The sequence below is a fragment of the Pelodiscus sinensis genome, chromosome 10 (genome assembly GCF_049634645.1).
Source record: "Pelodiscus sinensis isolate JC-2024 chromosome 10, ASM4963464v1, whole genome shotgun sequence".
NCBI classification, from domain to species: Eukaryota; Metazoa; Chordata; order Testudines; family Trionychidae; genus Pelodiscus; species Pelodiscus sinensis.
In genome coordinates, this window is record NC_134720.1 from 28644212 (window position 1) to 28662073 (window position 17862).

General features: G+C 44.5%; 1 protein-coding gene across 1 annotated transcript in view; it reads left to right on the top strand.

Annotated features, from left to right (window-relative positions):
* The first annotated feature begins 502 nt into the window (after window positions 1-502).
* Window positions 503-17862, top strand: part of ARHGEF26 (Rho guanine nucleotide exchange factor 26) — a 114789-nt gene continuing 97429 nt past the window's right edge. The window contains exons 1-4 of the mRNA XM_075937745.1: window positions 503-690; window positions 1064-2217; window positions 3805-3844; window positions 7532-7677. Of these exons, the coding sequence (XP_075793860.1) occupies window positions 1147-2217; window positions 3805-3844; window positions 7532-7677 (1257 nt within the window). The 5' untranslated portion in view covers window positions 503-690; window positions 1064-1146. The remainder of the gene's footprint in view (window positions 691-1063; window positions 2218-3804; window positions 3845-7531; window positions 7678-17862) is intronic.

A 17862-nucleotide genomic window follows, 5' to 3' on the forward strand; every position in this document is an offset into this window, starting at 1 on the left:
CAGCTGCACTGTGAGTACAGCTCCCACGGGCGTCCAGGGGCCTATTGTCTTCTCTCTGCTTGGTGCCTACGGAACAGCGTGGCCCTAACTCCCGCTGCCCTGGGACTATCGGGTTGTCTCCGCTGGGTCCGAGGGCTGCCTCGCTACAAACTCACTTTTAACTACAAGCAGCAGCGCTGGTGACCGGCCCTCTCCTCTGGCTCCAAACTTCCCCGAGAGGCCTGGGGTAGGAACACAGCCCGGCTGCGGGGCGGCCTGGTCCCACCCAGCCCCCGCGGGCAGAAGGCGTTCAGATGAGGCGGTAGAGCCAGGGGGACCCAAGCGGAGGGGCCCGGGGCCCGCAGCCACCCGCCCGGGGGAATCGTTCGCTCGCTACCCCAAGCGCCAGGGGAGTTGGGGAAGGGAGCGCGGTGGCTTCTCCGGGTGCCCGCAAGGAGGCGGCCTGGCTCCGGCCGGCTCCGGGCTGCAGGGGAGGTGCCTGGCTCCCGGCGGGCGGGGCGGGGCCGGCCCAGGTTGAAGGCTGCGTGGGTGGGTGGGGATCCCGCTGACCGGGGCGCGGTGGGGGCTGCGCGCTGCTTGTGCGCCCCAGTCCCTGGCAGAGGCGGCTGCGAGCGGCAGGTGGGATCTGATCGGTCACTCCCTCCCCCAGGCGAGAGGCGCGTTCCTCGTACAGCCGCTGGCGGAGATGCGGTGAGTGACCCGCGGCCGTGCCGGGGGCTGGGCTTGCCGGGCAGGCGCGGGGATTGCAAAGTTCGCCCGGGGGGGCTTGTTCGGGGCAGCCCCCTCTCCCGGCCGTGGGGCTCCCAGCAGGTGGGGCGGGTTTGCACCAGCCGGGGTCGGCTCTAAAGTTCTCCTGCGGGGCGGGGGGGAGGTGGAGCTTTAGCTGCTGCTGCTGCGAGACCTTTGGTCTTCTCCCAGCTGCTCTGAAAACTTGTCCCGCCGCGGCGTGTGTGTGTGTGGCCCGCCCAAGGACTTTCCATCTGTAGCCCATTGGGACTGCTGTGCGGAGGGGGAGGGCGCGCGCGGAATGCCCTGGTTGTGCTCACTGCTGGTTTCTTCCTAGCAAAAGGAGAGCGTGCGGGGACTGAGCCTTGGCTGGATTTGCTGCTCCCTGTTTGTGCTGCTGGTGAGCCTAAGGGACTTGCTATGGACGGGGAGAGTGAAGTGGATTTGTCTAATAACAACATAACGCCACGGTGGAGAAGGAGGTCCACCCCCGAGCTACATATTAAGAGCAAACCTAGACCCCAGTCTTACCAGAGCCCTAATGGGGTCCTCATCACAGATTTCCCTGTGGAAGAGAGGGAAACATTCACTGTGACTCAGCCTGCTGAAAGGATAGTTACTCCTCCAGACCACAGATTAATCCCTAGGAGCCCCTCCTCCTGTCAATCCAATATGGAATTTGTGCCAAATGGAAAAATAGGGTCTCCGGAGTATAAAGCATTAACCCCCCAACTTTCTTCAAATCGGTTGTCTCAGGCTCTGCAGTTGTGTTCAGATAACTTAGTGTGCTTTACAGGTGGTGATACAGTAACCTCAGTGGATGACACATTGCTTAATTCAGTGCCGATTTCTAGTCAGTCCGCACTTATCCCAGATCATAAACAGATTGCTTTTCTGTCAACTCCTGAGTCCTTTCCTGGAAATATGCCTTTGCCGAATAACAACACAATGGCTGTTTTGCCGTTACACTCTGACCAGTTTTCTAAAAACCCAGAGAAGGCATTGATGAGTCCCTCATTGGTTTCCCTGACAGCTCCCTCACAGCCCCATTTAACTCTCCACAGACTGACATCCAATCAGAACCAGCTCTCAGAAAAACAGTCAATAGTTCTGAGTACAAACAGTCCTGCTGCCCTTAAAGTGGGGAAACAACAGATCATTCCTAGGAGTTTGGCTTCTGAGGTAAAACTGACAAACAAAACAGGCAATCAAAATGTGGAGCAGAACAAAAGGGTCCTCAAGGTCCGTAGCATGTTGGAGATGCTTAATGTGCCTTTGATAACTGATGGTGATGAAGAGGCAGAAGGTGACCCAGGCAGTCCACGGGCATTGCGAAGAGGATTGCGGTCTACTTCCTATCGAAGAGCAGTAGTGAGTGGCATTGACTTTGACAGTTCTACAGATTTTAAGAAAAAAAATAGAATGTCCCAGCCAATACTCAAAGCTGTGATGGAGGACAAGGAAAAATTTTCTAGTTTGGGAAGAATGAAGGTGAGTAAATTGGTAGATGAAACTTACTTTCTTTTTATTGGTGCTGGCTACTTTAAAGGTTAGTAAATTGCAGTTCAAGTATTTTCCATTAATGCTTTTATGTTTCTGAGTTCTTTATTTACTATTAGAAACTTCTTTGTGGTGTTTGATAAGTATTAATGATCACTTACAATTTCTTCAATTTTGCTTTAATGAAAACAGTACTTTTAAATAACATGTTAAAGGTAACTTCATATTGCACATTTGTCAGTGAATCCTCCTGACAATTTAGTTTTTGTTAAACATTTCTAAGTATGAATGCAAATCACACCCCGTATGTGTTTGAATAGGGGATACAATGAAACCAACTTCACAAAGTGTTGCCTAAAACAAAGTAAATATAAAAGTAAAAAAAAAAAAAAAGTAGTCCAACTACCTCCCTGCCATCTCTTTCAGATAATATGTAAGGTTACTATAATTGAAACAGTATGTTTATAAAAAAAAATCTCAGGTACAAGTGAGCTTTTTAAACTGACAGTCCTTTTCAAAATATACTTTTCAAGTATCTTGAAACAGCCTTGGATGTTCCCTTAAAAACAGAATGTCTTATTTCAGTCCTCAAGTTTAATATTTATTGAACAATAGTGTTGTTAGATTTTCTCTGGCTAAATTATTCATATTATAATGATGCAACAAAGCCTTTTTAAAAAATTGTAAACACGCTTTTCAAGCCATAAAATATTTTATCGCTGTCATCTTTTTGTATTTCATTTGCTTTCTACTGTTCAAGCGCTGAATGCTTTTAATAAATTGATGGATTTAAAAAAGCTCTGCAGGGTTACTTGGAATTGTGTTGTAAAGCACTCCAGGCAAGGCATAATAGCTGTAACTAGTAGAATAATTATCAAGTGCATGACAGTTCCCAGGCAAACTAAAAATTTAGGGGAAGGAGTTGGGTAGTTTCACAGAAATGACATACACAAGCAGTTTCAGTAAGTCAGATTGTGGGTCATATCACTCCATTAGTTTTTTCCTGCAGACCTCCCCCAGCAAAAGTGCTGAAGAGCTCTGCTTAAAATAGGATGGCATTATATTGCCCTCTGTCTTTATACAAAGATGACTTTTTGTTGTTGCTAGTGGTGGGTTTTGGGGTTTTTTGGATCAGTTAGATTACTAGCACATTAACATGTAAAATGTAGTTTACTAATTTTGTTTGAGGATTTTTATGATCTAAAACATTAGCTGATATGGTGCTTTATGATTTTTTTGTAGTTTGCAAAGAATGTAAATGTATAGGGTAGTCTAGAGTCATTGAAAAAAGGTTTATTGAATTCTTGTAAAGTTATAGTATGAAATAATTTTCATGGCTTTTATGCAGTCTGTAGAAAAAATGCAGCGTGATGAATGACTAAACAATTAGAAGAAATTCCATAGCAACCGTAATGTCCCATGTTTAGTAAAACAGTGGTTGTGTGTATAATTTGCTAACAGTCAAAAGTTTATAAACTAAGGAATAATTCACTCAGTGCCTTAGAAAATACTTACGCATAATCTGTGTTGTCAATGAACTTGTGGTGTTATTTTTTTTTTCCTTTAAAAAAATCCTAGAAGAAAACACTGAAAGGACAAGGGACGTTTGATGGGGAAGGTAAGCACTGGTTTTTGTAGAGACTGTTTTTTTTAATTATTATTATTTGAATGCATTTGGGGGAGGGGAGGGAAAGGAATCCAAGCTTTCAAATGGCCAAATAAATGTCAAGAGAAGCTCACTTCAAGAGAATATTTTTAAATAAAATTCTACAGTGCTTTGACATAGAAATGTATATTACCTAATTCGAGATTTTAGATTTCAGTTTTCAGCTGGAAATACTTAGAAAAATACAACTGCTGTTAAATTCAGTTTGTTGAATTGTGAATAGAGAGAGGCTGGTGTACAAATATATACAAATAAAATATCTATTATTCAGCTCCTTTAAAAACACTGTGGGATTTTCATAAAATAAGTCCAATTCCTGCAAACTAATGTCAGTGGTCAAACTACTTACATAGCTTTTTGTCTTCATTGGGGTCTATGTGAGTGTCAGGATTGACCTATGTAGATCAGATTGCCGAATCAAGGGGGAAAGGTACCATTCTCTGGAGCTTAGATACAAACCAGCTCTCATCAATGCTTATTAAAATTATCCCTGCAGTCTAACATAATCCTTTCTTTCTCATGTTTCCATTCTGACCCATAAGCTTGTAAAGTCTAAATGTCATCTTTGTCTCCACCCATTTCTGCTCCTCTCACCCTGATTTTTGATGAATTGCCTGGGTCCCCTCCTCTTTGGTTGTAAAAGAAACAATCCATACTTGTGTTATCTTTCCTGATTATGGTAATTGGTGCACTCTTTGCATGCCAATCTTTCATCTCTCTTCCCAGGCCTTTCAAAACCTGGTTGCTATGATCATCTTCCTTTACCACTGCTTTGTCTCTTTCTTTTCTTAGTTTCCCATGGCCACAAATAACACTACCCTCATCTCCTGCAAAACTTCCTTAGTCTCTCCTGATTCTATGTCCAAGGTTCTCTGCTGACTGCTCCTTTTGCCTCCATTGATTACGTCTTACTCTTTACTCTGTATAATGGCACTCAGGGTTCAGTTACTGCATTTCAAGGTTCCATAACTGAAAAGTTTATAACACTCTCTCACGTTCGTTGGGGCCTGCTGGCTATAATGAGCCTGCCCCACTCTGTGATCTTGCTGCAGTCCTGTGGATTGTAAGCTCTTTGGGCAAGGTTTTAGAGTTTTTTTTGGCAGAGATCCACTATTACACCACACCATATGCAGTTATATTATGTGTTGATTATTCTGTGTTGTATGTACACGCCTTATAATCTCTAGCCTTTATGTGCAGCCCTTCAGCAGAAGTACAGTATTGATGGACATAGCAACTAAAGCAAATCTGATCAAACAGTTTGACATAAGAATTTAACAGCTTCTTAAGAACTAGCTAAGGAGCTCAATCTCTTTCACTTTCCTCCCTACAAATAAATACTCCCAGGAGCTTCTGTGTCAAAAAATAAAACAGTCTGTGCACAATATTTTAAAATTTGGCCAAATTCTGCAAATTGTATTTGTCAAAATAACACTACATAATCACCCCAGTTTAAAATATATTTTGTAATGTATTTCCAAATATGTCAGCAAATATGTCTGTAATAACAGGCACAAATTCTTTCAGAGAGAAGAGCAGAGACTTAAAGAAACCCCTATGACAACCCACTTCCTGTTTCTCTGTTCCCTTCCCCCTGCCCCCTCAGAGGTCAAATAGTGGGGGGCAGCCCCCCCCCTTGCAGGCCCCTCCTTGCTCAGAAACCTGTCCTCTTCCCTTCAAAAGCCTAGTGTGGTCTTCCCAAGCCCAGGCACTCACCCTTCTTCTCTCCCAGACCCTGATGCTCTGTCCTAGGCTTGCATGGAGTTTCCTGCGTGCTACCCTCTCCTTCCCTCCGGGTGTGCTGGGAACTGTAGCTGTATTCCTCCTCTCTCAGGCAGTGTCTTCTGTATTTGAGCTTGGTTTTTCTGGGCACAGGGGCACCCAGCAGCACTGCAGCCCATTTCTCTGAGAGAAAAACAATTCTGTGCACAGTGGTGAATTAATTTCTGCAAAATTCTGCATTGCACAGTGATGCACAAGTCCCCCAGATTAAATAGTATTGTCCAAAACACCTGTCCCATCTTTCAAGTATTATATCAGCCTTTCTCCTATGAAATGTTTTTTTATTCTTAGCTTTGTTCCTGTATTTTGAGTTCCCTCTTTCCCCATGTGCTTATGCTTAATATACAGTAAAACTCCAATTGTCCGGCATCCTGTGGTCCGGCACGCCCGATAGTCCAGCACCACCTGGAACCCGGAAGTGCTCCGCCCAGCTGGACAGTTGGAGCTGCTCTGCCCCCAGCTTCCCCAAGTCCGCTGCTGGTCAGTTTTAGCGGTGGCTGACTTGGGGAAGCCGGGGGCAGAGCAGCTCGGGTGCTGCCGAGTTGGTCCCGCAGCGCCACCCCTCACCTGAGCAGCGCTGCGGGACCAACCTGGCAGCATCCCAGCTGCTCTGCCGTCGGCTTCCCCAAGTCAGCTGAAAGGTCAGTTTCACCCACGCTGCGCAGTTCTCACTTACGCTGCGCAGTTCTCCGCCAACCCCACCCCAGACCCCTCACAGCCCCCCTTCCGGTACTCCGGCATATCTGATAATCTGGCACCCCCTGGGTCCTAAAGGTGCCGGATTATTGGAAGTTTACTGTACAGGCAGTCCCCGGATTATGTACAAGATAGGGACTGTAGGTTTGTTCTTAAGTTGAATTTGTATGTAAGTTGGAACTGGTACATATTGTAGGGGAAACTCTAGCTAAACATTTCTCCAGAGCTCAGTTTTATTCTCCCACACCTCACTTCCCTCAGTCCTTTATTCTCACGCTGAGGTGTCTGCTGAGATAAACCGCTCCGCGTCTCCCTGGTCTGCTGGGGGGGGGGGAGGGCGGCGCTAGCTTCACATCTCCCTGGTCTGCTGGGGGGAAGCAGCTAGTTGCCTCACACCGTTTGTAAGTAGGGATCCGATGTAAGTCGGATCCATGTAACCCGGGGACTGCCTGTATTTGGGAAAAGAGCAGGAGCACTAGAAAAAGCTAGTCTCCATGTTTAAGCTTCTTCCCCACGTGCTTTTGTTACATTTGTAACATTGAAGCACTGAGAAAATAATCTTGAGTACATATGGAAGTGTGCAGGCCCCATATTTAGCAAGTCTTGGAAGAAGGCACTTGGATATGCCCCACAGGTTCTGTCTCGATCAGTGCTGGTTTTAAAATTCTGAAGTAAAAATTTGGATTTATTTTTCCACCTTCCCCAATGAAACATGAAGATGATTTTTTTTAAAGCCTTTATAGTGTAAAAATTGCCTCGGGCATTAGGTTTGTTATACCTTTTACTATGTGTGCATGTGATAATCGTTTTTAGTGACCTTACTGTACTGATATTTTTTTTTAAATGAGATAATTATGACACATTGCACAACAAATTTGGGGAGAATAAAGCTGTTCTCTGCGTTTCTTTAACAAAGGACACATCTGTTTTTAAAGATGCCTACTGACTGAATTAATGGTGGTACAATGATCCATTGTTACTGTGCACTGCCCATTGTAAATAACACACTATCTTTGTCTTTGTTTATGCTATCTGTGAGTAGCATCTACAGTTTGCTTTATTTCATTGTTTAAATGCTACTTATAACTTTTTGAAAATAAATAACTTTCACAAATAAGCATGGCTTTCCAGCATTTAATGGTACTTTTTTTTACATGATAGAAAATGCGGTATTGTATCAGAACTACAAAGAAAAGGCTCTGGACATAGATTCTGATGAAGAATCTGAGTCCAAAGAACAAAAATTGGATGAAAGGATAGTTATTCAGTATAAGCCCCTGAGATCAACGTGGAGCCAGCTGTCAGCGGTGAGTATTGAACGGCTACATTGCCAGTAAAAATACAGTATGCAAGATTGTGTATATGAGCAAGAATTTTATCTGTCAGTGGCATTTTCTGTTTGAAGTTTGACTTTCAGCCCTTTCTCAAATATAGTGAAAAATGCCCACAAACAATTTACAGGTTCAACCACTAAAAACTGGGACTCTCTGGTCCGGCAACAACTGTGGTCCAGAAGGGCCATGGATATTCCTTGGCCAGAGAGCCCTGATGTCCAGGAGTAGGACAAAAGAGGACTTGCGCCTGGGACTCCTGCGGGGATGATAGTGCCGGGGCCAGGAGTCCGACTGGGCAGGGATGACAGCCGCAGTGCAGTCAGTGGCAGCGTGGTTGGGACTCAGAAGCTGGCTGGTGCTGGCTGCCCTTCCAGGGCAGTGGTGCCAGGTTAGAAGTCTGGCCAGGGGTGACAGCCCCAGTAGGACCTGCTGCAGCCTGGCTGGGGCTGGAAGTCCAGCTGGGGCTAGCAGAATGCCAAGGTGGTGGCCCTGGGATCAGGAGTCTGGCCAGGCAGGGATAAACAGCCTTAGTGGGGCTGGCAGCAGCCAGGCCAGGGCTGGACACCTGTTGGGGGTAGCAGCCCAGCCAGGGATAGCAGCTGCAGTGGGGCTAGTGGCAGCATGGCTGAGAGTCTGGCCGGGGACAGCAGCCACAGCGGGGTCAGTGGTAGCCTGGCTGAGGTGCGGTGGCCAGTCCGGGGGCCTGGCAACTGGCAGCAGAGCTGAGCAGGGGGACCAGAACTGACCTTCCCTGGTCCAGCAAATTCCCTCGTTTGAGACCTGTCAGGGTGTTGAACCAGGGAGGCCCAACCTATACTCAAGTGTTGTAGATATGGGCCCAAATCTGAACTACTAACTCTGCTTAGATCTTACCTACACAAATCCCTTTGCTCTTCAAGATAATTTAGTAAGGTCTATTGGAAAGAACTGTTCACCGAAAAAGACAAAAGCCAGTGTCTGTGACATAGTAAGAGAAGTATCTAAACAACAAAATTAGGCAAAATTAAATAAAGTGGATGAGATGTGAAAGTGAGTATAAGATGAAGATTTAGCAATTTCAGCCTCATTCTACTAAAAATGCTGGCCCATGCTTATCCAAGACAGTCATTAGCCACCAATGAAAATGATTGCTCAAGATTAACTTTGGATGTTTTTTGTATATTGTCAGTCTAAATACATTTGTAAGATGGGCGAAGTAATGTTTTTTACTGGACCAACTTATGTTGGTGAAAGGGAAGAAGAGCTCAGTGTAGTCTCAGAAGCTTGTCTATTTCACCAACTGATGTTGGTTGGATAAAAGATATTGCTTCACCTCTCTAAATATTCTTGAGACCAACATAGCAACACCAACATTGCAATCAAAATAAAGACTATTTAAAAATGTATTTGCTGTCAAACAAAGGATAGTGGATTGCAATTCAGTTGTACGTTCTTACAGATGACTGTCAAACTTACATAATTAAAGAAACACAAGTACACTAATGTGCTGAATGCCCATGATCCAGATAAAATTTGAACACTTAAAATCTTAAGGGCCTGATCTTGTGCTCACTTCCTATAGGGCATGATGATTACTACTCAGGCCTTCTGCACACCGGGTTTTTAGCACTGCTATAGCTATGCCATTGTAACACCCTGCCCATAATAGACAGAATTTACACTGGCGCAGTATACCTTAGTCCGAAGCATTGCATTCAAAATACTCAATTTAGTGGCAGGGACATGGCTTTCTCTTTAGATTAATCTGAGTTTGTGTGTTTGCACTTTTATTCTGTGTGTAGAAGGAGGACTGTGGACAATCTTTAGATCAGGACCATAAACCATGACTGAATTTTTTTATTCTTTTTTCACAACCATTGCTTTTCATGAGAACACTCCTGAAGGGCTGGAGGTTTACTACCCTTGAGGCTCACTGTCCTAGAAAGTGACATCATTGAGTAGAGGAGCTCACTTTATTTAGCCTGAGAGCTCTTGTGCTTTGTGTGGACATATATCTCCTGACTTCCAAAATTTGAAGAGGCCATAGCCATACTTTTAACAATTCTACCCCATCATAGAATCCTAGTGTTGCAAGAGATCTCAGAAGATCATCTAAGTCCACCCCCCTGCTAAAAGTAGGACCAGTCCCAACTAAATAAGCACCTTGGGAGACTGTCTTGGTTATGACAATCTTGCAGCCCACTGAGATGATGGATGACCACTCATGTGGCCCACTCACTAGCCTAGGTTGCCGATCACTGCTTTAATCAATATTGCCCTTTCCTCGGCCATAAGAATGGCCATGCTCAGTCAGACCAAAGGTCCATCCAGCCCAGTATCCTGTCTGCCGACAGTGGTCAATGCTAGATGCCCCAAAGGGAGTGAACAGAATAGATAATCCTCACGTGATTCCTTTCCTATCACCCATTTACAGACAAAATGTACACATGTACAACCCCCTTCTCTGCCCCAAGGGGCTGTATTTGGATGTGTGTGTATCATCTGTAATGTGCTGATTTTCTGCTAAATATTATTTATATTGCTGCATTTCTTTGCTTCTACATACAGTATATATTTGGGGAATTAAAATGGTGACCAAAGAGTTCATGATTAATAATGAGCTATGAAAGGAACACAGGTAGATTGTAAACTTGGGAATTTTAACCACCACCCATAGGAATAGTTTCACATTCTCATGTTTTGTGAGATTGCCAGACTAGTCTCTGCCCTGCATCTAATAGTTTTGTGCCTTCTGTTTTGTTTGTATGCTGTCTTCAGAAATGTTTACCTTTTATTAAAGTATATATTGATGATTGATTTTTGGAGGCATGGAAGATGGAGAGCAAAAAGTTATTTGCTGTTTGAATTGTGAGAATACTTATCAGTCCTAGTTATGGACCAGGATGACATTGTATTAGGCACTGTATAAACACAGCACAAAAAGATGACCTCTGCCCCAAACAGCCTGTAATCTAAGTATGTTGATAAGCATATCATAGAACACTAGAACTGCAAGAGACCTCGAGAGGTCAGCGAGTCCAGTCCCCTGCTCTCATGGCAGGACCCAGTACCATCTAGACCATCCCTGATAGATGTCTGTCTAACCTGCTTTTAAATATCTCCAGAGATAGAGATTCCACAACCTCCCTAAGCAACTTATTGCAGTGTTTAACCACCCTGACAGGAATGTTTTCCTAATGTCCTACCTAAACCTCCCTTGGTGCAGTTTAAGCCCATTGCTTCTTGTCCTATCCTCAGAGGCCAAGGAGAACAAGTTTTCTCCCTCCTCCTTGTGACACCCTTTTAGATACCTGAAAAATGCTATCATGTCCCCTCTGTCTTCTTCTTTCCAAACTAATGAACATGCTTTTGTAAGAATAGCTAGAAATTCCATGAAGGAGTATCGAAGAGTTTCATCTTGTGCTGTGACTATCAAAAACAAAAGGAACATTATTTTATGGCATTTCTTATACTAGCAAAAGGAAAGGCTCATTTTATTGGTGGAGGCGTCTGTTTTCTTTCTTGTATAAATAAGGTTAATTGGCTACAGGAAATCTCTTCACTGTTAAACAAATTCCTTAAGATGTTGCTGATTATTGGTAAAGATATGTAATTTATGTAAGAAGAATCTGTGTTTTTGCTGCTCTAAAGTGGCGGAAGTAGCCAGTATCATTTTAACTTTGTTTGGCAGGTGGTTTCTTGGATTCCCCTCAGGCATAACTCCAAATGTATACAGAAAAGGGGTAGTCTCCTTGATCTTCTCTCTATCCACACGTGGTTGATTTCTGGGCATAGCAAGAGGATTATAAACTGGTGCAACTTTGCTTGTATAACTAAAGTTATTTTAAAATCAGAGGAGTAGATGTGTTAGTCTCTAACAGGAAAAACTTAAACTACAAATAGTCTAGTAGCACTTTAAAGATTAACAAAACATGTAGATGGTGCAAAAGGCTATGTGGACGCTTTTAAACTGATATAAATTTGGTCTGAAAGAAATGCTAGCATATTCATTATAGGGATATGAAGGACAAGTTGACTATCCGATAAGCAAATAGGGTATGTCTACACTACAAAGTTAATTCGAACTAACAGATGTTAGTTCGAATTAACTTTGATAGGCGCTACACACGCGAAATGCTAGTTCAAACTTAATTCGAACTAGCGGCACGCTTAATTCGAACTAGGTAAACCTCATTCTACGAGGACTAACGCCTAGTTCGAATTAAGTAGTTCGAATTAAGGGCTGTGTAGCCACTTAATTCGAACTAGTGGGAGGCTAGCCCTCCCCAGCTTTCCCTGGTGGCCACTCTGGGCACGACCAGGGAAAGTCTTCTGCCCCCCTCCCAGCCCCGGAGCCCTTAAAGGGGCACGGGCTGGCTACGGTGCCCGTGCCAGGTGCAAGCCTGCTAGCACCCAGCCAGCAGACCCTGCACTTGGCACGGCTCGAGCCAGCCACCCGCCGCCACCCAGCCCTCCACCTCTTCCCGGGACCAGGCTGGCGGCTCCCGGGAGCCTGCCCAGGTCCGCAAGAGGCAAGCGCCCGCCTGGTCTAGTGCAGACATCGTGTACCTCATCCACGACCTCCGCACTAGGCACAGGAAAGTGGCCATCTATGGCAGGATAGCTGTCAGCCTGGCCACCCAGGAGCAGGTGTGCATGAAAATCAGGGTGGTCCAGTGAGCTTAGAATGGTCGTACTGGGTCAGACCAAAGGTCCATCTAGCCCAGTAGCCTGTTTGTCAACAGTGGCCAACACTAGGTACCCTGGAGGGGATGGACCGAAGACAATGACCAAGCCATTTGTCTCGTGCCATCCATCTCCAGCCTTCCACAAACAGAGGCCAGGGACACCATTTCTACCCCCTGGCTAATACCACTCCATGGACCCAACCTCCATGACTTGATCTCACTTCTCTTTAAACTCTGTTATAGTTCTAGCCTTCACAATCTCCTGCAGCAAGGAGTTCCACAGGTTGACTATTTGCTTTATGAAGAAGAACTTTCTGTTGTTAGTTTGAAGCCTGCTACCCATTCATTTCATTTGGTGTCCTTTAGTCCTTCTATAATGGGAACGAATGAAGAACTTTTCTTTATGCACCCTCTCCACACCACTCATGCTTTTATAGACCTCTATCATATCCCCCCTCAGTCTCCTCTTTTCTAAGCTGAAAAGTCCCAGTCTCTTTAGCCTCTCTTCATATGGGACCTGTTCCAAACCCCTGATCATTTAGTTGCCCTCCCCTCTCCCACCCTCTCTCTTCCCCTCTCCCATCTCCTTTTCCCAGTCTCCCTGAGTTTTGTTCAATAAAGAGAGTTTCTATTTTTGAACACACATGTCCTTTATTTTGTACATCAGGAAAGGGGGCTAGGGAGGGGTAAGTGGAAGGAGGTGCGGGAGGAATGGGGTACGAGCCCCCGATGGGGAGGACTGGGCTGGCTCTGTGGGCTCCTCGGGGTGGAAGCTCTCCTGAAGCCCCTTGATTGGACCCCCCCCCTCCGGATGGCAGCCTGCGGCAAGTGCAGCCAGGCTGATGGCTGAGTGCTGTGATGTGCCGAGTGTGGGCATTCAGGGCACTCCAAGCCAGGACTGCTTTGCAAGCGGGGAACCCCTGAGAACTGTCTGTCCGGGGTGGGGGTCGGGTCCCTTTAAGCACAGCCCTCGGCTATTCTGAGACAGCAGCTCCACGCTCTAAGTCCTAATCTGATGCCCTGCCGGCATTGCTTCCGGCCATCCTTAACCTCGGTTCAGGGTCCACTCAGTGTGGACATGCTAGTTTGAATTAGCAAAACGCTAATTCGAACTAGTTTTTAAGTCTAGATGCGCTAATTCGAACTAAGCTAATTCGAATTAACTAATTCAGTTCGAATTAGTGCTGTAGTGTAGACATACCCATGCTTATCAGATAGTTGACAAGCTTGTCGACTAGTTGCTCTCTCTGCCCCCTTTACTGCCTCTATCAGGCAGCAGGGCGAATGGGAGGGTGGAGAAGGGGGTACTTCAAAGTGGCAATGCCACGTGGAGCCTGGGGCCAGACCCTGGGCTCCCTGCATGCTGCCTTTTTGAAACACCACCACGGGAACTCGGTGTCAAGCTCTCGTGGCAGCATTTCAAAGCAGCAGCATTGCACGGAGCCCGGGATCAGCTGGAGAGTTCCCATAGGGCTGTTTTTGCACTTCAGAGGTGGAGATGCCCTATCGAATAGTCGATGAAAAATGCATTGACTTCAGTTAGTCAGTTTCCCACAATTCAATATCCCCTAATTTAATAATAGGTTTAAATTACATTGAAATACACCATTATAAATAAAAGCGTCTAAGAGTAGGGATGTCTATGTGGAGGCTTATCAGTTAATCTCAACTACATGCGTTTCCTTCCCTCCCTCCCACGCTGCCTCTGTATCAGAGGCAGCAAGGGTGGGGGAAGCAGGAGCTAGTGCTGGGGGGGGGAGCTGACTTAAAAACCAGTTCCCTGCCCCCCCCCCCCAGCACCGCTCTGCGGTGCTGCCTGCCCCCACATCTGTGCTGCTACCTCTTAGAAGCCAGACCTGCAGACTGCTTCAGAGGCATGGAGCCAGAACAGGCAGGGAGCCTGCCTTAGTCCCATTGTGATGTTGACCAGGAGCTGTGTGAGGTAAGCCTGCACCCCTTCCCCATGTCCTAGCCCTAAAGTCCTCCTACACCCCAAATTCCTCATCCCCAGTCCCACCCCCTGCCTAATGCCAGACCCCCTCCTGCACTTTAAACCACTCATCTCCAGCCTCATCCCAGAGCCCCTACCTTCTTCCACACTGTGACCCATTTGCCCCACTCCAAATCCCTTGGGCCCCAGACTGGAGCCCCCTTCTACATTTGTTTGGCCCTACTTCAGAGCTTGCATCATCAGCCAGAGCACTCACCCCATCCTGTATCCAATCCCCCTACTCCAGCCCAGTGAAAAGTGAGTGAGGGTCGGGGAGAGTGAGCAACAATAATGCTAAGTGGAAAATCCCAAAGTTACCAAGCTTGTATGTCTGGTCAGAATACGGAAAAGTTAGAAGTTCCACAATTTTACCGCAAATTTAATCCTTTGAATGCTGCTTTTTGTGTTTTTTGGATGCCAGTGGAGTGGGCACACTTTTTTTTTTTTTTGTTCACTACATTCTGAAGCTATTGTAGAACATCTTTTCTGCAAAAGGAATAAAAAAGGATTCACGTAGTTATAAAATAAAGAGGCCACATGTTCACAGGTCAGGTTGTGTGCTTTGACAGCTTGTACTGCTGGCTGTTCACAACCTAAATCATTATGTTGTTATGATTTAATAAAATCCTACTTAGGTTGTAAATTTCATAAGAGCGGTCTTACTGATGTTGGCACCTTTGCAAACCCAGTTACTATAATAGGAGTTGTTTTACCTTTATGTGCCTTATTTATAATGGGTTAAAGTCTTCATTTGTTTTGTACTATGGACAGCTAAACATATATAAAAGCACATTGTTTAAGTACTTAGCAGTTCAGCTGGCTTATTCCACTGATACATTGCCAGTTAATGAAATCTATTTTTATGGACCAATTTAAAATACAGTCAGTGCAATAAAAGTTTTCTTTTTTTGCCCCCTAAAGAAAACTCCAGCAACACTGTTCCACATTTTTTAGCTAACTGCGAATGTAAAGTAATTTTAGTTGCTGTTGTAGCTCCTGCAACAAACAAATGTTAAGCAATAAAATACAAATGTCTGCATGTTTTAGGGTTTTATCTTTGCATTGTGTAAATAACAAGGAGACTACTGGGAGGAGTTCACCTATTTCTTTATTACACGTATGGTGCTAATGTGATAATCAAGCCCCTAGCCAATGTTCTGATGAACAAGACTTCTTAAAAATATTGCGGCCAATTACAAAATAACTCTGCTTTTGAACATTTATTGGTAATTTAAACTGTCACCAGTCCTGGCATAAAAATGTTCAATTTAAATTAAAGCTGCCTTAGCCCCACATTTGTAGTTATTAATGATCACCTTACATAACGTGTTCACCCCAACGCAGCAGACTTTGTACCAGGATCTTTGCTTACTTTTTTTTACTTGATTTCGTAAGTGGGAGGGGAGAGTACTGACCAAGAGAGAGAGGGTTTTGAAAATCAAACAGAGCTCCTGTGAAATGTGACTCAGAGTCTTAGAGACCTTACATTTTTGCTTCTGTGACAAAGTGATTTTGTGATGTTACAGTGATTGTCCAGTAAATCATGTCATACTAGTAAATTTCACAACATGAAATGAGGGCAGGAAAAAAAAGTGGGGTTGAATACTTATCTGAGCTATCAACATATAAAAAGATGAATATAATGAATCTGGCATTTTTGAAAATACAACTTTTTAAACATGTAGAGCTTGGTTAAACCAGCTGTGCAGGCTAGGGTTGTGGTCAGCCTTTTCAGTAGAACAAATGTGAAGGTAGTGAGTTGGCTTTTTAGGAGTTACACCATCCAGGAAGATCTGGTTGTAAGTAATCAATTTAGTATTCCCAACTACCTGCTGCACATATGCGTGTGGAAGTTACATTGAGTTTTGAAGAACGTTTTAAAGCTTTGAAATGTCATGGCATTTAAATCTGTCATCTTGTTCAGATTCCTTTTCAAGATCTGCTTCTTCCATGATGGCTATAAGATGTTATCTAACTAACAATGAAGTAGAAGGTCAGTTCAAGAAAGAGCTTGGATTTTATCTCTTCCACTATTCCCTCCTCCCCGTCCCCCACCCATCTTCATTTGTTATTTTTCATCTTAGATTTTGAGTTCTTTGTAGATAGGACTGTCTTCCATGATCCTTTTGGACAGTCTCTGTTGTAGGTGCTGTTGTTATACAGATAATAAAGAAAATTACAGCTCATCAATGTGATAAGAAGGCTTGTTTCTCGCTTCTTTACTTCCCAATATTTTTCTGATTATTTGATCACTTACCTATTTTACCTAAGGTTACAGCCCTTTTACTATTAGCCACTCTCCTCTTCTACCCATACGCACTACATTTTGTGGAAAGAGATATCGCAGAATCAGAGCTTCAGAGAAGGGCAACAAGAATGACCAGGGACATGAGGAAAAATGATTGAAAGGACAGTGACTGTGTACTCTAGAGAGTAGACTCATGAGTGGAGATGTGAGAAAAGTACAGGCAGTCCCCGGGTTACATGGATCCGACTTGCATCGGATCCCTACTTACAAACGGGGTGAGGCAACCCCGCACTATCTGCTTTTCCCCCTATCAGACCAGGGAGACACAAAGCTAGCGCCCCCCCCCCCCCCCCCCCAGCAGACCAGGGAGACGCGGAGCGGCTTTTCTCAGCAGACACCTCAGCTTGAGAATAAAGGACTGAGGGAAGTGAGGTGTGGGAGAATAAAACTGAGCTCTGGAGAAATGTTTGGCTAGAGTTTCCCCTACAATATGTACCAGTTCCGACTTACATACAAATTCAACTTAAGAACAAACCTACAGTCCCTATCTTGTACGTAACCCGGGGACTGCCTGTAGCTTTGTATGCACTTGCCCATAGTTAGCAAAATAATTATAACATGAAACTACTTTTTTTTTTTTTTTTTGAAAATTAATGCAGCAGTTGCTCTAGCATCCTCATTGGGAACTTAGTCACTTGTATTAACAGCAATTATAGAGATCTCATTAACACGTTCATAGGTACTTCTAGTCTCTGCATATTTATAGCAAATATTCAACAGCATAAAAAAACGGTACGCCATTTCCTAGCAGTTAGTTTTAGTAACTTTGTGGTTGCTAATTAAAATAAAAAGTGTACATACTCCATTTTACTAGAAAGACATAGGGCTCTTTTCTGGTCACAGCTGATCTCCAGAGAGAAACATTCAGTTACAACCCTTTATAATAACAAATATTTACAGAACACTTCTATCTTCATAGACACTTACAAACACTAAGAGGCAGATGGTTTCTGTGTGGAGGTTTGTGAAACTATGGGAAGTGTTTGCAGTGCACCTGGTTAACTGACCTTCCTTGCCTATCCCAGGACTCAGCCAGGGTTGCAGAGGGCTGAATGGGAGCACGCCTAGCAGGAAAAGAGGTGGTCCCAGTTGAACTCATCCATTATCTACGTGCTGGAATTGGGGGTCAGTACAGTTTATGGAAGAAGGTTACAGGCTGAAGTCTAGAGTTTGTAGGAATTTACATTTCAGAG